The sequence below is a fragment of the Triplophysa dalaica genome, chromosome 16, assembly GCF_015846415.1.
Source record: "Triplophysa dalaica isolate WHDGS20190420 chromosome 16, ASM1584641v1, whole genome shotgun sequence".
Lineage (NCBI taxonomy): Eukaryota > Metazoa > Chordata > Actinopteri > Cypriniformes > Nemacheilidae > Triplophysa > Triplophysa dalaica.
The window spans coordinates 6,377,686-6,400,636 of record NC_079557.1 but is presented as its reverse complement, the minus strand read 5'-3'; the positions used below and the strand labels follow the sequence as shown (position 1 = coordinate 6,400,636).

Genomic DNA, 22,951 nt, shown 5'->3' with positions numbered 1-22,951 from the left:
AAACAAGGCTTTTCTACACCAAAGAATTACCAAACAATGGCCAGATTTCTGGTAATCACCTTACAAAAACCATACATGTTCTGCTTTCTTTGGAAAGGGTTTCTCCTCTGCAGAAGTCTGAGGTGGTCGAGATGGTAAAGAAGCAGGTGAAAGTGATCACTCTGGCTATCGGAGATGGAGCCAATGATGTGGGCATGATCCAGACCGCCCATGTGGGTGTCGGGATCTCTGGCAATGAGGGCCTGCAGGCTGCCAACTCATCCGATTACTCCATTGCACAGGTGAGAAACGATTGGATTTCAGACGCCTACAGGAGGAACAGAACTGATAAGAGTTTAGTTTAATGTGCAGTTTAATAGAAACAGTATGATGCTTTGCTAAACTGTACTCTATTAATATAGCTAATGTGTTTATTTGGACACATTTTATTTTAAGGTACAATTCTCGCTATAAACATAACCGTAAACTATGACTTTTTCACCAATAAACTCGTAATTTCTTGCATATTAATAGCAAGTAATGTAGTTGTTTTGGTTTTGGTAGTGGGTAGGATTATGGATGTAGAATATGGTCATGCAGACTATGTGCTTTATAAGTATTAATAAACAGCCAATATGCTAATAATAGGCATGCTAATAAGCTACTAGTTAATAGTGAGAATTGGTCCCTCGACTAAAGTGTTAGCGTTTATTTTTTATTTTGGTCACACTTCAGTATTGACTGATCTTATTAATTTGCGTGAATATTTGCATTGACATATTAACATATTTTATAATATTGTCTTACTATATTAATACATCTTATTTATTTGGATTAATTATTCAAATGCATTTGACTTTTCGAGGAGCGTAGCTACATTTCTAAAACGAAAGTTTGTTTTGTAAAGCAACACTCCTGTCTCGTGTCACCACAGTGCGACATCCAGAAAATGAATCTGGATTGAGATTATGTATCTGAGGTGAAAGGGTAAAACCCGTGGCTCATCGATTCTGCGGTCTGAGATGGCAAAAAGGGTCGTTCAGGTCAGTTTACATAGCTGACTTGTTCTCTTATTCAAACCCCTGATGATGGTGAAACTAGACCTTCCCCTCTTATGTAAACGTAATTAAAAAGATGTTTTGTCATTCTCTGATTTTGATACAGCACAATCTTTATTGTACATGTAACAATAGAAAATCTCAAGTGTCGCAGATCGCTGTCAACACGGCTCTCCATCTCTGTCCCATGATTCATTTCATGTTTTGTGCGGCTCGTAGAAAACATCTCTTTTCACACTTGTTCAATAATGCCACAGGCGGCCCGAGCAGTGTGTTGTCTCATGCATCGGATTACTTTAGAAAGCGTCTTGTCTTAAGTACCCTTATGGTATTGTGGATGGATACTTGTGAATGCAGGTCGGTTTGCAGAAAGTTATCTAACCTGCCTTGCAGCGAAATGGCTCGTGTGAAACGGTCTGGATCAAACGGTGAACTTTAATGGGCGCTACCGTCGAGCTGCATGCATCCATCATTTAAATCCAGTGTCATGTTTAGAGCACCATTAAAACTTCTCACATTGCTGCTTTTCTTTAGATGTTGAAGTAGATAAAGACATTCATGCTGATGGTATTATATAGACCGAAGTGAAGTGAGGATTGTTGCTATAAATCATTGGGTCCGGGTCAAACAACTATGGGTGGGACCCTTCTACCATGGGTCCGATGTCTAAACAAGTTTGTCTATTTGTTTGGTTTGGTTTCATTTCATTTATTGTTTACACTAATTTATACAGTAATGTCCGGTTTTCAGAGGGGCGGTTGCTATAAAAAGATTGACAAAGAGATGTTAATGGAAGTTTTAAGAACTGGATTTGTGCCAATCTGTAAATTCTTATACATAAAGATCAATGATGTCTACTTCTGTGATTCATTTGCTACCCGAGCTGATCTCAGATCAGCACAGACTGCTTGTGCTGCTCTGTCACTTCTTTATAAATTGGTGTTCGAGCTAGGCTTTGAGGTTCGCTTTGAGGTTTGCTTTGAAGGGTCTCCTTTGAAGGTGCGATTATATCGTTTACATATCATACAAATCAGTATGAAGGAACTCTGCCGTGTTGGCAACTTACAAAACATCTTGCGCTTCAGCCTCGTGCCGGACCCGCAAACCAAACAGAATTTAAGACGAGGGCTCCGCGTGCAGACCCCACTGTAGTCTGTCTGTCAACAGCTCCGTCAGCTCAAATCCAGAGGTCAAACAACCCCTGATCCCCTCAAACACGCTCCGTACCCCTTACAACCCACCCTGCTGTTTCTGCCCCCAGAAAAGCAACCCGGCTGTTTATTTTACAGGAATGATGGTTTAGAACGCCGTCATCGTCAGGGCGCTCATGAGGAAATGAAACGTGGCATGTCTTGTTCATTGATAACGGTCATGTTTTGTAGCTTACGGTGTAAGGTATTATGAACAAAGTGCATTACGGTTCAGCCCAGAGAGAGCAGGGATGTGCTTTCTGTCTTCTACTGCTTTTCAACAACTTATAAAATCTTACAAAATATGCAGTGAATGGAATGTTTGTGAGACAGTCGGGGTTGCTTCCCCTGCAACGTCGGGCTTCCTGTTACCCAAGGACGATAAGATTGTCTCTTTATTTTAGATCCAGAAACACGTTCTTGGAGAGGGAACTGAAGTCTTGTATTGAACAGATCTCGTGTAAATGTTCGACTCTAATGAGCTTATCTCTGTGTCTTCCCTCCTCTGACAGTTCAAATACTTGAAGAATCTTCTGCTTGTTCACGGCGCCTGGAACTACAACCGCGTTTCCAAGTGCATCCTGTATTGCTTCTACAAGAACATTGTGCTTTACATTATAGAGGTAAGAAAGTGCTATATGTATATGCAACCATTACAACGGTTTAACTTATTAAATTCGCCATATTAATCACCAAATTTCATGAATTGTAGTCTTAAAGTTCTCCTTAAAATAAAAAAATTGGGTGAACTTTCCTTTTAAGGAGTTGAAAAGGAGCGTTTAACATTTTATGGCAAGCAACCGTTTATTTGTCTTTCTTCTTGAAATAAAAGCCTCTTATTGGTCATATGTTTTGATAAGATTGAAAAACTCTTAAATTGACTGGCATTGCACATGTGTGGGTGGAGGACAGACATTCTCCTGCTGGAGGAGTGCAGGTCTGTCAAGATGGAGCCCACAGGCAATCCATCTGAGAAGGCATTTGACAGTTTCCAGACCCGGTGCTGATAGTAAGTTCAGAGACTTAACCAAGAGTGACATGTTAAGGGGTTCGCTATCAGCACCAGCTTTATCATGAGGGGCGTTTGGCCATTTTGATCCTGAGATGAACACAAGGACAAGCAGTAGTTTTTTTCCAGCAGCATCTGAAATTCAAATCCTGTTTGTAACTTTTTCCAGCTTGTAACTAGCGAGCAAATTGTGAAATTACGAACTGTATAATTTTATATTGACCATCAGGGAGCTGCTTGCTCAACAGACCAACACCAGCGCTCACGAGCCTTATGACCATACCAGTAACATGAGCTCTTCAGAAATCCATATTTTTTTCCTCGGCGCTCCTGCTCTGATGTGCCACTTGACCTGTGAACCCTTTCTTCCTTCATCTCGACTTTGTTTTATGTGCTGTGGTAAATCTCCAGAAAGCCCCTCAGATGCCTGATTGTTGGCATCCAAGACTGCTCGAGACGGAGAGAAACAGAAGTTGAGATGAATACTCAAATGTTATTTTCTTATAAGGGATGGTGCATAAAAAAGGACATTCTGTAGTTGACCTAATCTGGTGTCGTTCCAAACGTCTGCGATTTTCCTGCAAGTGCTCATTCAAGATGAAAGCAGGAATGTTAGAGTCGCTGTTTCGTGAATCATATAGATGTTTATTTTTACTGTCAAGGTCCATAAAAATGAAGCCATAGGAAGGATTTGGGTTTTGAATGACTAGGCATATTGTACCTAAGTCATATTGACCATTTTATGTTGCTTTATTGTCGCCTTGTAGCCCAATATCCCAGATCTCCATTTTTCTATACACTGTAGAAAGGAGTGGTCAATACATTCTCAATACTAAATTCTCCTGAGTGGGTTTGGAATGACATGATGGCAAATAAGGACAGAATGTAAATTTTCGTGTGTAGTCTTTCTTTTATGTTGTGCTGTATAATTCAGTTGTGGGTTAGTTAAGCCCATGTCAAAGCCTTTTCCTGTTTACATGCCTTGGTTGCATTTAGATGTGGGAGTTTGGGAAGCAGTTGTGGTATTGTTTTCTAAATGCAGCAGAGATGTGATGTTTCTTTCCCGTCTGTTTTAACAATCTGCGGATGAAATCCGTGGGAATCTATGGTCTCTCAAAACCTTGTAGCTGTAAGCAATTACGGTTCAATGAATTTGATATGTGAAACGTTTTCGGTATGTGGTGCGGGATGACTTTCATGAATTGTTTTAAGCGGATTTGCCCTTGGTTGTCGTATTTTGTTCCACAGCAAAAGTTATAAGGTGAACACAAACATTTCTGGCCGTGATCACATTTCACACTTTCTCATCAATCAAGAAACAACCGATTCTATCGCCCTCTGTTTTCTGTTTGGCATAAGAGGTGTTACAGGAACAACAATGTACAGTTAATGGCCTTCCTCGAACACACCCTCCAAATACTTCTAGCCACTTTTATTTTTTTTGTAGTTTTCTCTTTAAGCTCTCCTTTGAGTCTTCAAGAGAACTGAAAAGTGCATCTCGGCTTCTGGAAGTGAATATATCTTCTCCAGAACCCAGCTTTTGTTATGGGGAGAAAATATACTCCCCCTCTCCGTCAGGGGCTTTTTGAAGAACAATGGGGCAAAGCTTTACTGTTTCCTTGCCTCACACCAGAAACACCTCGGTTTTGTAAGGGCCTGATATTCAAGACACTTGCTTCCCAAGGGTCGGTTAAAGGGATACATTTGTCGTCCTAATAGGTTTACCTTTGTGTCTGTGAAGGATTATTCATCTCATTTTTCTTTAACCTGAAGGAAATGGAACAAGGATGTTAGTGGCCGTTTCTCTTGCGGTTGGCGCATTGTTCAAATATATATACGTACTTCATGTTCTTGGATTCTTTAGTAACATATCCAATTTCTTTTTTAATCATTTGAGTTTGATATGAGCAGAAACATTACAAATATCTTTTATATTTCAGATTTTCTAAATTTACCTATAGGTAAGTGCTTAGGTAAAATGGTCCTTTCGGTTTCTTCCTGTGAACTACCAAGAATATTTCTCCCAAATTTCAGCTAAAAATATTATTGCTATTTGCATTTATTTGCAGAAAATGAAAACTGAAGAAACAGGTCAAAATAACAGGAAATATGCTCTGTATTTTTTCAGACCTCAAATACTGCAAATAAAACAAGTTCACATTTACTTTCAAACAATACAACAGTAATATGTTAAAAACCTTTTTTTTTAATGTGATGTGATAACCTCAATTTTTATCACAGTTTTCATGTTTCTTGTCATGTTGTCAGTCTTTCACATTATTGTTGAATTACTTCGATACTCCTGAGGTTTAATGGGCACAAAACATCTAGAAATGTTGATTTAATTAAAATTTGCAATGGTCTCTTCATTTTTCCTTGGGTTTATATCTTTTATACAGTTTTTCACAACATTTGTGTGCTATGCTTTCTTGTTTTTTGTTCTTTAAAAAGTCATATTTTTGCTTTGTAACAAGCTTACAACAAGTCTGTAAGAAGGAGCGGACTTGGAAATTGGAACCGAGCGCTAGAATTATTTGCAATGTTTCCAGACAGAAGTCTTTTCAACTGTAACCGCAACGCAACACACGATCTTTCATTTTTGGTTACAGTTTATCAAACAATTGAATTTGAAGTCTAACTCTTGAAGTTAATGCGGAAGATGTTATCATCTGCCATGCTGGTTTGTTTAGCCCTCATTATCTTGTCTCGCATTCTTTCGACATGTGCAGAAATTAGCCCGGAAAAAAACTTTTCAGAAATTTAGCTGGATTAGCCTCTTTGAGACATGGAAAGAGCCTCTCTTACAGCCAAATAGCTGTGCTGGCTGTTATTATCTCGCTGGGTTCTTAAGAGCTTGATTGACAGCTCTTCAGCAGGCACCGGCAGGGCTGACGGATGAGGAGCATTTCTGAAGTAATTACAAGAGCCTCATTCACAGACACAGCAGCATTAGAGAGGGACTGGAGTCCTGAGAGGAGGCCCACGACCCTGCAGTCTATCTGGTGCCATCATTATAAAACACATTCTCACACATGGGAATTTAATGCCTCTTCTTAATTGTTTTGCCCTTCATTTTGTAGGTTATATGCAGAGGGTCTTCGGTTGTTTTAGTGGGGTCTCTTTATTGGAGAATTCAGCTTAGACCAGCTCATGTTAACTGATATTAGGTAGTTGAGCAGCTTTTTTTAGAGACGTTTTTGAAACACTGGAATAGAAAACATATATTTTTATAGTAAACTTTATTATAGAACCAAAGAGTCCTTATATAACAACTTAATATTCATCGCCTATTTTTCGTGGAACCCTCTGATTACCGCTACTTGTCAGGAAATGGAAAAAACACTGTGAAATTCTAATTTAAATTGATGAAAAACAATAAAATCACAAAATGTGTTCATACAGGTTTTTTGCCCGACAAAGACATTATTAAAAATAAATAGAAAGTTAAATTACAAGAACCACCGTACATTGTAAAAGCTTTTATTTTACAGAATTTTTTTCAGATTATTCAGGTAGATTTAAAATGCAGTTGAAAAACGTCAAATTATATAAAAAAGACTGCAAATGTACAGGAAAACCATCAAAACTGGAATACTTGGTTTTTCTTTTTTTAACTTTTATTTTACAGTCACCTCAGCTGCGGCAAAATTTTATTTGACAGGATTTTTACAGTGCATTATATTTGTCCACCGTAGAAACTTTACATTTGATATTTGTGTCAGGAATTTGTTATAAAATAAAAAGAAAGGTTGTCTTGCTGTCTTTTTAAACATGTTAGCTTATCTCTGATGTTCTACCAGCTCAGCCAAGTTATATAAACCAGCTTGGAACAATCAAGTGCCATTTTCCAGAATACAGCTGCCACCTTAATCTCTCAGTTTTTATTTTAAGTAGCACATGATAATGCCACAATTTTTTCCCCTTTCCCATCCCGCCCAATCTCAGAACACAGGACGGGGGTGGAATCGCTCATTTCAAAATTCCTTAAAAAATATGCCAAGAGCCCTTCTGGGCAAGTCTCACAGGGCCACACAATCTGGCTTTCACACATAGGCACACCCTCCGCTTTTCAGATTGTGCAGCGGAGGTTAGAGGGCAGTCACACCTCCACTGCGAACAGCTCTGAATGAGAAGAGAAGGAAAGAAAGCGAGAGCCCTCCACACTGTGTCCTCGGCCCCTAATGAGCAAATCAATGAAGATGAAGTCTCATTGAAGGGAGAGGGGCTCTCACAGGACCTGGAGGACCAGGCCAAAACGCTCTCTCATATGCATGTACTGCTGCCCATGAATAGAGGCTTTATTTTGACTTAGCACAACAATGTCCTGTAGCCCGTCAATGAGGGAGTCTCGCATTCTTTCAGTTCTCTGACCCGCCTGTTCCACTACCAGCATCCCACTGGCTACAACGACTCTGTGTGTCATGTGGCTTTTGGTCTGCGTGTTTGAGAGAGGCTCCCAGAAGTCCAGGATGTAATCGCACCATGTGATTTGCTTGTAAAAGGGAAAACAATGCAACGCTTTTTTGTGGTATTCTTAGTTTAGTTGTGAATGTATGTCGTGTGTGCACTTGCATGACCGCATGGACAAAGTTTTTTGAATGTCATTAAACATCTAATGAAATATGTAAAGAACAATGTGAGGACATTTTAAGCTGGGCCTCGCTGTTTGAAAAGCTCATATATTAGAAAATCATTTTTGTTTAATGCACAAACAAAAAACGTTGGGTGATGGTTGAGGGTATAGCACACAAATATAACCATTCACTTATGTAGCTGTGTGTGTGCAAAATGGATTCAGATGCAGGAGCTTTCTTTTAAAAACAATATCACGGTAGAATGCACCTGATGGAAGGAAAAACAGGAGTTGGAACGGGTGGGCGTGGCTGCGGGGGGGTCGTATTGGGGGAGTGCGGCCAATCCTCCTCTTTTTCTTTTTCCGCAGGGCTGAAGGGGAGGGGTGACAGACAGTTGTTTAGGGAACATTTTCACGCATTGGCCCGCAGTATTGAATGAGAGGGGCTTGTGGATGTGCTGTGTGTGCGAGTATGAAGGGCAGTGCTGTATCGGATGGGGGCCGCTGTCGGGGGTTCCGTCAAAACCCCAAAATTTGTAGCAATTCATGCCTTTATAATGGAGTCAAATGAAGCGAGGAAATGTGCGTCTGATACTACATGACAAACGTCTCACACACGCACACATGCAGAGAGTTGGTTATGGTGCAGCCATCTTCACTATACACTATCTCTCACAAGTTTAGGTCAGTTAATTGAAATGTTTATCATGGTCTTAAAACATTTGGATCCGAAGGTGTTAGGCTAAATATTTATCAAGACATTCACATGTCAATTCGTAACTGCTTTACAAGGTGGCTTGTTCGTATGAGTTTGTACAATATGATAATATCATGCCATTGCTTTTTTCTGATAATCATGTTTTATTACAATTCTCATCAAACAAATTCATACGAAATAGCAATCTTGTAAAATAGTTATGAATTCCCAAGAGATCAGGTTGGTTTTACAGAGAATCGAATTGCGAGAATATGTTTTTTTTCGTTATAAAAGCCATTTTGTTTTATTTAGATTTTTATGAATTCGATAAAAATAAGTCAAATAGAGCCCAGCTTTAAAAGCATCATGGTTTGATTCCTTGAGAAGCTGGTTTATAAAATACAGTCAATTGTATGAAATGTAAGATGACACTGGGACTGGGCGGGTAAGTTAAATGCGGTAAAAATAAATTTTAATTACAATGAACGCGTTAAATGCACAGCCCTAATATATTTATATATTTATATATATATATATTTTAGTTTAGTTTTGATCAAAATAATTCACATGTTTTATTTTATTATGCATTTACTGTTATTCTAAAATGTCTAAAACATATTGATAGATAAGTGACCCTAAACTTTTGAACAACATTGTATTTCTCTTTAATTTACGAATTTACAATTCGCTTATGTTTATTTCACTTCTGCTTTATATTTAAATGAATGCATCATCTTGGATTTTGAAGGTGCTTATCGTTCTTCAACATCAGACTGATGTTTTTCAGCACCTTATTTGTTCATGCAGCCGATGTCAATTTAACTCTTAGACATGGGGATATTTCTCAGCGTGTAGGAATTTTCACATCCCATTTTCAGATTTACAGATTTCATCTTCCCTGTCATGCTCTTGTAAAACTACAGAAATTGTACAGCAGCTGTCATAACCATGACATTTCTGGAGTTTTTGGTAGGGTAGTCTACTTAAACTGATGGAGATATTACCTGATGAAGTCATCTCTGTTGCATATGGTTTAGATAGACGTTATCTTATCTTCCTTCTCATTTGAGAGCTTCTGCCTGCATAGTCTGCATCCGTTAAGCTCCGTAAGATCTTTAAATCTTTAGAGAAACTTCTAAACCGACCACAGATTTATTTAGAAATGCCGATCTGGGATCAGTTGCTTGTGTTATGAGACACTAGGGGTTGATGAAGGTGGGAAGTGGTGGATCTGATTTAGGAACTGTTCTAATCCCCTCTGGCTGAAGTCATGGGAACTGTTGCAGACTCTTTCTGTCTTATTGCCAGGACTAACATCCCATGCTGTCTCTCTCTTCATCTTTACATAAGGCTGTCTGCCGAGTGATGATGTGTTAAGCTTATATTGTGGCTTTGTATCACGAGATTCAGTGGGGCTTCTATGTATTGATGTGGCCCTTCCAGTGCATCTGTACTACTGAGATTTTAATGTCATCTCACAGCTCGTATTTTTACATTTACTATTACCATGAATATTTACATTGAGCATTAGTTCCCTTGCTCAAAAAGGCTTTGTGTTTTTGAATATTCAAAAGTCATTCTGCTATCACATGGATCATCAGGTTTTGTACAAACCTGTGAAAATCATGTGGGCCTTCATATAAGAGAGCTTTCATTAACATAAATCTAAATTCATTGTTGTGAACTTTTACATTAGGAAACGCAAACTTGAAACATTTCACTAGTGGCCTCAGACTTTTGGATCCCACCGTCTATATGAAAAACGGACACACACCTGGCGTATTAATCCTGAAGACAGATCTTGGAATGAATGCAATGATACGGTGTATGAAACAGTCACAGCACAGACTTCAAGATCTCGCTTTCTCTCTCTTTCTCTCTTCTATAGGATCCAGAGTTAAACACACACAAAGCAGACAATATGTGATTAATGAGGGGGTATATAAACTGGTCAAAAAACATTGAGGTTTTAATGGGTCTCATATGTTCAGTCACAAGTCTTGGAAATTAAGGAATACATAATGTATTCATTTCATGATTGCATATACTGTACAAATACATGCACATTAAATATAAATTAGTAATTGGAAATATTAAAATAGTAACTATGGGTTTTTTGTCTTTCAGATCTGGTTTGCGTTTGTAAATGGTTTCTCTGGTCAGATTCTGTTCGAGCGCTGGTGCATCGGCCTGTACAATGTGGTAAGCAGTAACTGCGTTTGCATACACACGTGTGCGTCTGTGATTTACTGTCCTCTCTTTATTACTGTAAGAGGAAATGTGTTAAAATCCCTCCCCTGTTGCGCACGGGCAAGAAACTCATTAGCCGCGCCACCCCAGACGGCTCCTTTACTGCGGCCCGTGTCAGCACTGTCCTGAAAAATCTGCTTCTTATTTATGGCCGCCTGTCAAGTCCATATTCCCCGCGTGCCCAGAACTATGTCCTGAATGTACTGCAACAACACACGCTCATGCCCAAAAGATCTGAGTTAATCGGGCCAGAGGTGGTGATTAAGAAACAGGTTGAATCGAGGCACTTTTATATACACACACATGGTGAATTAGAAAATAATGGAATACGATTTGTCTTGGTCATAAAATCTTGTAGGTTAATTTCCTTTAGAAGCAAGCAAAACTCAATTGTCACAAGAAATTGTTTTTTACGCTCGAACAAAAAGCATCATTCGAACACGGCTTCTCATCAGCCGCGTGGAATGGATCATTGGCATTGTGAAGCCAGTAACAACTTGGCCAGTCACATTCTCTCTTTATCTGAGAGAGCGGGAATTCCACCGCTTCAGAGGGGGTCTGCTGGACGCAACGGGCCGAATCCACCCTTGAATGGAGGAGAATGAAGTCCAGCGGACCGTGTCTGCTGGCCCGTCAACCACAGCCAGGCAGCTCCAGCTGGACCAGTGAGAGAAACTTACTGGCTGACCCTCACCCCCCTCCGGACTATTAAACCGCCCCTCTCGCTTTCAACAGCTGCCGCGCGCACAAACCTTAAAGCACTGCAGGAAAATGAAAGCATGTTGGAGTTATGCAAACAGGCTGCCGGCACGGTGGCAGATGTTCGTCTGAAATCATTTTCCACGTGTTTAGCGGGAGAGGACATATAAGATGAAAGCCAAAGTTGCATGCTCAATGGATTGCAGCGAGCAAAGGGAAAGCTGTGTGGTGCTCGGCATATGTGCATGTGCATACAAGCTTCACATTCATGTATTTGCTTATGAAGGAGTGATTCTGTCATAATTTTCTCATCCTATTGACATTTTAAAGCTGTGTGACTTTCTTTCTTCTGTAGAACACAAAAGAAGATATTTCAAAGAGGGCCCTATTGACTTCTATCGTACAGTATTAACACAAAACCAGTGCAAGTCAATGGGGACCGACCGTTTTGTTTACCTATTTTCTTCAAATACTTTGGTTTGTGTTCTGCGAAAGAAAGTCAGGTTTAAGATGACAAAGTGGTGAGTAAATGATGACAAAAAGTTTGTTTTTTGGGTGAACTCTCCCTTTAATTAATCATTATCAAATTAGGTTTGGATAATGTCTGTGTCTGTCATTCATATCTGTGACTGTGATTATCGCTTTGCAGAAATGTTGACAGTTTTTCGAGCAGGTCAGTCAGACAGATCAGACACGGGGGTGAGCGACAATGTTGCTCCATCTGTCTGGTCAGGGTGATCAAACAAACAGAGCACCACACAGCAACAATGTTTACACGTTTTGGATGGAATGAGTCTAAAACTTTATTTTTACTTTGTTGTCTTTGAAACACATGCTGGGAAAGGCGTATTTAAAAAAAACTGTTGAATGTTTTTGACCAATGTTGAAAAGTTACATCATGATTGTAATTATTTTTCTTTGCCTTTTTACTTGCTTTAGATCTTTACTGCTCTGCCTCCTCTCACTCTGGGCATCTTCGAGCGATCCTGCAGGAAAGAGAACATGCTGAAATACCCTGAACTCTACAAAACCTCCCAGAATGCAATGGGCTTCAACACTAAGGTAAAAAATGTACACTCAACCAAGAAAGAGGAATCTTTGTTTAGACAAGTTTCCCCGATGACATTTAGATTTTATCTGATCTCAAAATAAGACAAAAGGTAACACAAACAATGATATGGTTTTTGAGGCATGGTTCATATCACACAATGATACTAAGAAACGACTCAGATCCTGATCATGATTTTCAAGCTGATTCCTAACTCCTGCCATACACAGTGAACAATTATGTATGTCAGCGGTTTTGTGGTATTTCTTTATGCAAATTGCAAACTGTTGTCGTTACAATTAATGAAAATATAGTTTTGAATTAGCAACTGTATAATTAAAATTATAATGTATTACAAATATTGAAAATGTAAGTCATGGAAGTTAGCTCTTGTACAAGAAAATATGAAGAGTGTATTTAAAAAATGCGAAAATCGGTCAAAAATAATTTTTTGTGCATTCCAATTTATCATTCAAACTGCATTTTTTTTTTTCGATTTATGCCATAGTAACATAAATACAGCTAGCTAACACAATAAAAAAATCATGATTTTTGAAAAATCATGTTTTTTATTTCATTTCAAATTTTCTATTTAGTTTCTCATTTTGGAAATAAACTCCTCATATAAAGAAAAACCTTGTGATTTTATTATAATTGCTTTGGTGATAATGACCTCATTTGCTGACTGTTTCTGGTGATCAGGTTTGTCACTCCGGCTTACAGCCCCGCTGAACAAACAGATCCTGTTATAACTCAAAACCGTAAAAAATCAGCTTGACAGCAGCACCTTGTTGGTTAAGTCATTAGTACAACACCCTCTCTGTCAGCCCGTCTCTGAGTGGTCATCTCTCTTATTTAGAAGCTAATAAACTGTGTAAATATAATTAAAATGTGAAGCAATGTTAACAGTATCTGTTCCTTGAGCAAATCGTACCACTCTTTTTATGTACATTGATAGTGTATATATAGGACAAGTATGTTTCCATCTTCTCTGGGTGTCGGACTGTTGGCTTTAACTCTCTCTGTGTTAATAAAGTTGTCTCGTCTCCAGCCGCACTATGGCTGTCTGCTGGTGAAACCTCGCGGACCTGCTCCACAGGCGTGGAGACCCATTTACCACAACACTGACACGGATTACAGACAACACAACCCCTGGGGTCAGGATAGAGAGAGAGACAGATTTACTGGCTGTTTGTAACACAAACGCTGTCATTTTTCACATGCCAGAAACAAAACACTCAGAAGTACTCTGAAGTACTTTTGTTATTTACCTCAATGATTTTTTTGTGAAGTACAAAAAAATATTTTTCCCCAGGTGTAGGTTTACTGTACACTCTTAAAAAAAATTGTGCTCAAAGGTTCTTTACAGCGATACCGTAGAAGGACCATTTTTGGTTCCACAAAGAACCATTCAGTCAAAGGTCATTAAAGAACAATCTCTTTCTTACCTTCTTATAGTCTGAAAAATGTTGATGTTAAAGGTTCTTTATAGAACAATTTAGACAAAAATCATTATTCTATGGCATCGTGAAAACTTTTATTTTAAAGAGTGTAGGTTTAGCCTGTAGTGACTTTATTTGGATTCGTATGAAAACATTGTCATTTGGATAGCTGTCCTGTCTGTAAAAGTCTAACGGTCAATTTATCATCAACGTTTTGAAAATGTCAAAGGAGCATTGCTGAACCTTTCTGTAAAATCCAGGCTGAAGTTTCATAGTGTAATTCTGAGTTTATGAGCCTCAACGTTTGATTTCAACCATTAATTTCACTATGATTTCTATCTTTGATGTGACGTTATTCAGTCATTATTAAAGATGATCTAGGTTATATTTTTTTACAAAATGCTCTTTACATTATGTAAAAAACAGTAAATCACAAAAAATGCTGCTTTTTCACAGACATTTTTTCACAATTGCATGCCTTCGATCCCTTTTTTCTTTCATTTACATTTGTGTATAGAACTGATTGAGAATTACGACTCCTATAGCACAGAGAGGGAAAGGAAGTGTCTGCGGATGAAGAAGGTGGGAAAATGTTAGTGCTTTTCTCACTGTTCTCCCTTTCACTTTAAATTATACATAGTCTTGACGCTAAAGTCTCCCAAATAACACCGAAGCCCCTCATAGACCCCCAGGGTGAACGTTTTTACACTCACTCAACAAACTCCATCTCTCTCTCTCTTTCTTTCTTTTTGCCTTTATTTGTAGTCCAACATCGCTGAAGAAAGCTTATTAAAGAGTCTGGCAGTATTTGCCTAAAATTGAGTTGATCCTTTCATGCGAGTTAAGCAATTAAGCTGTCACAGAATGCAGCCCTTTAATTCACGCAGTACAGACCGCCATTCACATCCAAATTCTTAGCAACCTGCTTGGATATTGAGAGTCTGGGGCCTCCTGTGACAAACGATTATGAACATTTATTTGATTTCATTAGCATTCATTGTAGGCCTGTCTGTTTGTGGGAGTTAACAGGTTTCGCTTTGCTTGTGATGGCTAGAATTTGAAACATAAATGTCATACTAGTGGTCCAGGGAAAAAAAGGCTTATAAAAAGGTAAAATATTGAATATGTGCAAGTTTGAGGTATCAATGCAGGTTATAGGGGGGTTGGATATTTGTTTTCCTAAAGCCATTCGAGGTGTCATGTACAGTGTGTCTATGGCACAAACTTGTAGGACTCTTACAAATGTTTTTGAAAGCATCACTGATAGAAAAAGCAGGCAGGTTGTGGCTGCATTGGAGTTTTTTTACGGATGTGGGATAAGCCCGTTATCTGAGGGCCGAAGCCCCGAGCTTTGTTTTGTTGTGAGGATAGCAGAGGTGACAGGGTTAGGGTATAGAGGTCAAGAGGTCACAGAGGGCCTCTGTGAAACAACACAGAACAAGACCATCTCAGGGTATTTCTCTCTCCTCTCATCCCCACCCCCTCAAATATTCTTGGCCCCCACACGGTTTAGAAAATCACTACCGGACACTCTGGTCTGAGATTTTCAAAAATTTTGTTGAAGGGATAGTTCACCCAAAAATGAAAAAAATCTGATTCTATTATTCACTTTCTTTGGGAAGCGGTATATGACTCTTTCTTCTGTGGAATACAAAATATATTTTGAGTCTCCGTGCTTTTTTTGTCTGTATAATATAAGTCAATGAGGACCAGTGTTGTTTGGTCACCAACGTTCTTCCAACGTTCTCCGAAAGAAATCATACAGGTTTGATGACATGACGGTGAAGAATTTTTTGGAGAACTATCCCTTTAATCTGAAGATAACTTTTTAAATTTAAGTTTGTAATACAGCTGACTAGATCGCAACATTATTATTATCCGGTTTTATTGATATGGGAGTAATGTGTTGTGTCTGCGAGCAGCTGACAGTCTGAGACCGCAGGGGTGAAAAGAGCAGCGCTGGAAGAAACCGAGTTTGGAAACTCCACCTCTGACGGGCCTGATTTCATTTCACGGCTGTTTCATGCTACATCGCCCATTAGTGTTTTGTTTGGCCACGTCCGTGCATAATGTAAATTCAAAACAAGGCGGTTTTGGAGGAGGATATTTGTTTAAACGGCACATCCAAAAACCACACGCCCTTGTATATACACACACGGACACTCAAAGGCTTTATGCTTTACCTGTGAAAGCGATAGTTTTTCCACGCTCCCAAATTACCGCTCGCTGTAGCGACAGACTAATACATCTTCATTTCTTGAACTTCTGCGTCTGTGTTTGTCTTAAAAGTATCCATGAAGGATTCTGTGATTTTTTCCAAACTCACAAAGGAACGATTGGAGAAATTTGATCGGGCGACTAACTTGAAAAAGAAAAGAAATAAGGAAAAAACTCTTGCAGTTCGTTGCCGTGCCTGCCTCTCACCACACTAGCAGGATATACAAAGTGTCTGTCAGCGGGGTGGCCATTGAGCGTGGAGGCCTGACAAACCTTCCACTTAGCCCGGTGCTGAGAGCCCACAAAGGCCCGGGGTCAGGGGTGAGCGGCAGGGTTAGGTTGGCCGCAGTCTTTCTCATGGTTTTCGTTCCTCTCTCTTATTTCTTCTCCCCTCCTCCACTCTCTTGCAGGTCTTCTGGGCCCATTGTCTGAACGGCCTGTTTCACTCCGTCATTCTCTTCTGGTTCCCCCTCAAGGCCTTCCAGCACGGTAAGCGCACACACACTCTCGCGCTGCTTTGGGATTAGTTTTTTTGAGGTCACTGGGTGTCGGAGAGAAAGACAGGCCTGGTCTTGCTTCAACTTAATCGCTTCTCATTGGCCACCATGAATATCTCAAAATCAACATTTGTAACAGAATTTCCACAAAAAAACATGTTTTATATTCGAGATCAATCGTTATATTTTTTCATACATGTCTTTTAAAATGTAAGCATGTTTAAATGAGTGTGGTAAGTCTGTGAACGGATGTGTGCGCGTGCTTTGGCTGGCTCACTACAGGACCACACAGACTCAGACCAGTTCTTTAAACAAAGGAGGAGAGATTGCCGTCTCTGACTGACAACCTTTCAGCGCTCCATACACGCATGTGCAGAATGCACACACACCTTCCTGATCCACCTGCTGTGTTCGTTATGTTTCGCTCTCCCAAAGTACGGATGCTTTTGGATGATCAGAGTATGACTAATACGTCTACATTAACCCGTATTAGAAGCATTCTAATACTTAATTGAAGCATTGCGCTAAACTTCTTACCATAACAATTATTTTGACACAATAATGATCATACTTAACTGTAGGAAATGGAGTTTGTGTCTATGGTTCATTTATCCTCAATGATATGGGCAGATCTGTTGTGTTAGAATCTCTACACGACTGTCATACAGCTGCAGTTATGTATTATTTACATGACCCATAAAGCGCAGGTTTGTTATGGATGGGGAATAAGCCGTTATGTTTGTTGAGTCCTCCATTTCCATCGTCGATTTGAACTGTAATGATAACGTACCAAAACGGAAATATTAGAGCACTTACAACAAAGTAAACAAAATTGTAATTTTGCAGGGTTTCTCTTTTTTTCTTTTCTTTTTTGTTTGTGGTAATCAATTTTTGTGCTGACAATATATCATACTTTAAGAATGTTTCTTTAAGAAATAAATTATCCAAATATTACAATTCTCACTTAATTAAATACCCTTATGCCATCCTAGATGTATACTTCTTTAACTGAACACAAACAATTAATTTTTATATTAAAATGTTATCATATTTTATACACATCCCGGGTTAAAAATAGTGAACTTCAAAAAAGCACATCCATCTTTAAAGTTAATAAATAATTTCTGAAGCGAAACAATAGGTATGTTAGTGATATTCATATTTTGTGCTTATTTAGCGATTTATATATGTGACCATGGACAACAAAATCAGTCTTTTGGGTCAATTTTCAGAAATTTAGATTTTTATATCACTAAAAGCTGAATAAACAAGCTTTCTTTTGATGTATGGTTTGTTAGGATATGACACTATTTGGCAGAGATACAGCTGTTTAAGAACGTGGATTCTGAGGTTGCAAAAATCTTAACTTAATATCCTAGTGATTTTGGGCATAAATGAAAAGTGGATCATTTTGACCCACACAATCTATTTCTGTCTTTTACTAAAAATGTTCCTGTGCTACTTTAGACTGGTTTTGAGATCCAGGGTCAAATATATGTTCATATTTGGCCGAACTGTTCCTTCTAAGCTACAATGTGTAACTTTTCCTTTTTATCACATCTCTGTTTGAAACGAAATAACAGGTTATTTATTTTCGGTATTTATCTTATATGGGTTGAAATGATTTTCCGCAGAAATATTACACAAAATCGTACCCAGCCGCTGAAATTATAAATCGTTTTTATAAGCTTATCACTGTGAGGCTATGGGAACAGTTTTGGTTTTATTTTCACCGTATGTACTTTTTCAATAACTGATGTTTTACTGAAAAAAGGATTGTAGCTTAATGGGAGATTAAAAAGTTTTCGATTTTTCAAGCCCGCACAAATCGTTTGTGTTATTGTTTTACTGTTAATGGAGTTTCAGTAATACAGATTTGAGGAGAGGTTAAACTCGCAGTCCAGTGTCGCATCTAGCTCATCCGTAAAGCCTAGTACACAACTATACATTGTTTCAGCACCTTGGCCCTCTCTGTTTAGGCCTGACCATAAGACCTCTTTTGAATTTAGTAAAGTAATGTAATATTGTCTATACACTTTACCGCAGACCTGTTTGTTTGTACATGTCTGTGTGTGCATTAGCATGCAAACCTCCCATCTAAAAGCCTTCTTGTTTATTTCTCTCCACAGACACGGTCTTTGGAAACGGGAAGACACCAGACTATCTCCTCTTAGGCAACATGGTTTACACAGTAAGTGTGTTCGAGGCCTTCAGACCCTCCATTATCTGTGCGTCTCCAGAAAAGACCCTGAATCCTCACAAAAGCATCTCTGTGTCCTGGCTGTCGTCTGACACTTTGTACCGGTCGTCCTGCTGTGAAATGTTCCTTTTGGAATCAGTCCGGCAGAACCGGGTTCTCGCTTACTTTTTCGCCAACTTTTTTTGTAATGAAACGAAAATAAAGCTGATCTGCTTCATTTCAAACGGTACTTCAAACAGAACCTGTTTGGATATTCCTCTCTGTTGACCAAAGCTCATATATTAGGTCATTTCAGTGTGATGTTTATGTATATTCAGTGTAATGTTTATATGTAAATGCAAATGAAGATAAGAAATTGTGTCTCTTACAGTTTGTGGTGATCACGGTCTGTTTGAAAGCTGGGTTAGAGACGTCGTCTTGGACCATGGTGAGGGTTTGAATATCTCTTCTTCCGTTTCACTGTTTCCGTACATGCTGGGCATGAATTTCACGAGTGTGACTTTCACAGTCATGTGATTTTTGTGTGATTTGGGAGCATTTGTGCTCCTTATGTTTCCAGTGAGCTTCAGTGGTTATTTTGATTTGATTAAACACATTCATTTAATATGCTGGACACATGATTTGTGTTCACACACAAAATTATTTTACTATTAATTAATATTTGCTGTTACTTGTTATACTCTTTGTTGAGTATCATAAAAATGTTAATCTATTATGCAGCTGTAATATGTTACATTAATTTGGCGTTTGGAATGCAGTTATATGCTGTGTTAGCGTCTTTTTTTAACTTAATTTGATTTTTCTGATCTCATCTCATCACAGTTCAGTCACATTGCCATCTGGGGCAGCATTATATTGTGGATAGTCTTCTTTGGCATCTACTCTTCTTTATGGCCACTGATCCCTCTGGCTCCGGATATGTCAGGAGAGGTAATATACAACAACACACTGTTTTATTTCCAGATTAAAACTGTTTTTTGGGCAAAACATGATTCCGCAAATATGATTAAATCTACGAACTGAACCACACATTTGTCCAGAGATGACGTATTTTTGTAGGGTAACCCGGAAGAAAGCGCTGGTTCCCTCGACCGAAAGCCTATTCATTTTTCCCATAGATTTATGTAAGATCGCAGAATAAACGATGTTCGCACGTTTTGTTTATCAAGATAATCTTTACAAATTAATAATAACAGAACATTTGTTACCTTTGAAGCCGAAATACAATCGTCAGAAGTAGAAGGCTAACACGATGCTATAAACAGAATACACTTAAGGTCGCTCAACCAAGAATTTGACAACTCTTTCAAACTTTAATAAAATGTGTTCCCTGGTAAGTAATTACTCCATGAATGAATCCCCATCTACGTTTTAAGAGATTTGTGCCCATGTTGTATTATTTGTGAGCTTTATATGCGAGATGACGTGTAACGTCCCCTCCAAAGGAAGTAGTCGACACAATAAGGCTTTTAAAAATCACAAGCGGGTTATAATTGGTGTGTTTTATGTCATAGAATAAAATGTAATAATATTTAGAGGTTTTGTTAACCACAGACCTTATTTCGGGCAATTTACCAAAAACCCATAGACTTTGGAGCGATGGGACCGGAAGTCCTAAAATGTTAACTCGCAACTCATCTCCTCCGCTCCTTATGTAAAAAGGCTGTCAAATGATTCATTGTGATTAATAGCATACAGACCAAAAGTTTGTGTTTAGATAATATATGTCTGTGTGCCGTACAAATAAATTTTGTATTTATAAACATATAAATACATGTATATTTAGGATTTTTTTTGTATTTATTTATAATTACAAATAATTCAAATTAAATGTTAACGTTTATCATTTTTTATAAATATGTCTATGCGTTTATAAAACTTTTATTCTGGATTGGTGATTAATCTTTTGAAAGCCCTAGTAAATACACAAAATTATGTAAATAAGTGAGCCAATTAGACTAACCTAAACGTATTACGATTTAAAAAAAGTTTTTGTCAAATTTCAGATGCCATTCTTTAGCAAATATTTTCCTCACACGCATCCCATCGTCATCCCTTGGGTTGTGGATGTGTCGGGTGATATAAAGCACACTCAGACCACCCTCTCTCTCTCTGGCCTCGGGCACTACACTATCTGTGCAATAATCTGAGCATTAAGAGTGTTCTGTGCGTTCATTAGACTGAGCGGGAGCTTGAAACTCTACACCTCCACGAGGCCTCAGGGAACAGAAGGTCTGGGCTCTTTTCTCACCTCATAATCTCCTAATGGAACTTAATAGCCCATATTTGTGTCACCTGTGAGGAAGAGCTGTTTGAAAACATACATTAGCTTGTTCCTGAGTCCAGGCAGATCTTCCAAATACGTGTGTATTTATAATACCGCTGTGTTGTTTTCATTCAAAGGTAGTCCAAGTTGTCTTCATATGTTTTGTTTATTGACATAATGTCTAGACTTCAATGGGAGACGCTTTATTGTCACACACTGTGGGTTATGTTTAAAAGTTCTCATAGTCTTCCAAGGGTTCGTATCCCAGGATCTGGCGTTGTACCGGCAACCTCACGTGTCCTGTACACAAATCCTGAATGGCCAGTCAAGTGGGATCTTTTATCTGGTACATGCACGACGGTAGAGTTGATCATACCCCAGAGGCCGGGGGTAACCCAATGCCGTTGGGAACCATGGCAACGGCACTACATCAGATATCAGGGACAGGCAGGTGGGGGTGGGTCACGTGAGAGGGCACACCTGAACTCCGGGCCACCTCGCATGGATCTCTGACTGTGCCGTCACGGCTGCCTGAGGGTCTTGGGGGAAAACAAAAAGTGTTCTTGGAGAACAGGTGGATAAGAATATAAGGCCTTTACTATAATATTTACTATAGTATTTTAAGTACTACTTTTAATCAATGACACAGGGATAGTCTGTCACAGTGAATCACAGCTAAACATCAAATGTTTGATGCTTTTTCAACCCGTCACTGCACAGTTACAACAGTCCAGTTATGCAAACAAACACGCTCACACATTCCTAATCTCACATATTCACAAAGTCATGTCAGTAATGCACAACAAGCACGCTTCACACCCTGTGTCTTTCATTACCCCTCCAGAATCATGTAAAGTTAAGGTAACGCTGTAATGAAAATAACAGGTGACAACATTAAAAAAAAAAGGCACGTAAACATTCTTCAGAGGTCAGAAAAGTGACGCAACACTAAGATTTCAGCTTCATTGAAGTGATTCTGCATCGCATTCTTTCTCGCTCTTCCATTGAATGCAACAGACAGGTCTGCTTTATTCAAGCGCACCTGGTATCTGTGTGTGCGTGTATGTGAGAGAGAGAGGTCATTCATCTTTTAGCATTCTCTTTGATGTACTAGATTTCACCTTTAGTGGTTCACTCTCCCTATCAGCAGATAAAACTGCTGCCTAACACTCATCTTGCAACTACTTACTGGAAACTGCAAGTGTGTGTGTGAGAGCGAGCCGATCTGCTCCATTTCAAAAAAAATTAACACAACCTGTCAAGAAACTCCATTCATGCTTACATTCATGTTGTGGACCATTTCTTTGTTTGATGAATTGAAAAATAAAAAACTTGAAAGCACTGACTTCTCTCACTTTACTATTGACGTCCTATAAAACAAGCATAATGGTAGAGGCTTTAACAATTGTCAACCTCTGTCAATATTTTTTTGGAAACTAAAGCTGATTTTTGTGTCGCATATAAAAATTATTTTTACCAGTGTACATGTTCACACAATGTCAGCACTAGTTTGAGCTTCTTGTGTCTAAAGGTGCGTGTAGACCGGCAGCGACTTTGTCGCTGTGTCGCTAGTCTCTTGCTACGAGGTCGTTAAAAGGCGTTTCTAGCTTTGGTTGCTCTAGTAAGATTTATAAACAAACCCTGCAGTAGCTGATGACGTGAGCTCCGCTGCTTTACTCATATTGGAAGTCGCCCCAGAAAGTCGCTCATCATTTGCATTATATAGAAAATCTCAACTTTATTGTGTCGCTAGACACGCCCACTTCCTGTCGCAAACGGTCATTTCTGCTCATGTCGCCGGCTCTCCATTGAAATCAGGCATCGCC

The 22,951-nt window shown here is 38.9% G+C and overlaps 1 protein-coding gene across 5 annotated transcripts in view; it reads left to right on the top strand.

Annotated features, from left to right (window-relative positions):
• atp8a1 (ATPase phospholipid transporting 8A1) overlaps positions 1-22,951 on the top strand; it is a 99,505-nt gene that overhangs the window by 66,802 nt on the left and 9,752 nt on the right. For all 5 annotated transcript variants that reach the window (XR_008909221.1, XM_056769173.1, XM_056769175.1 and 2 more), the window contains 8 exons: positions 98-281; positions 2,740-2,850; positions 10,634-10,708; positions 12,395-12,517; positions 16,573-16,651; positions 18,789-18,850; positions 19,230-19,286; positions 19,682-19,789. Coding sequence is in view for 4 of the 5 variants with exons in the window: in XM_056769173.1 (XP_056625151.1) it covers positions 98-281; positions 2,740-2,850; positions 10,634-10,708; positions 12,395-12,517; positions 16,573-16,651; positions 18,789-18,850; positions 19,230-19,286; positions 19,682-19,789 (799 nt within the window). In the remaining variant the exon portion in view is untranslated. The remainder of the gene's footprint in view (positions 1-97; positions 282-2,739; positions 2,851-10,633; positions 10,709-12,394; positions 12,518-16,572; positions 16,652-18,788; positions 18,851-19,229; positions 19,287-19,681; positions 19,790-22,951) is intronic.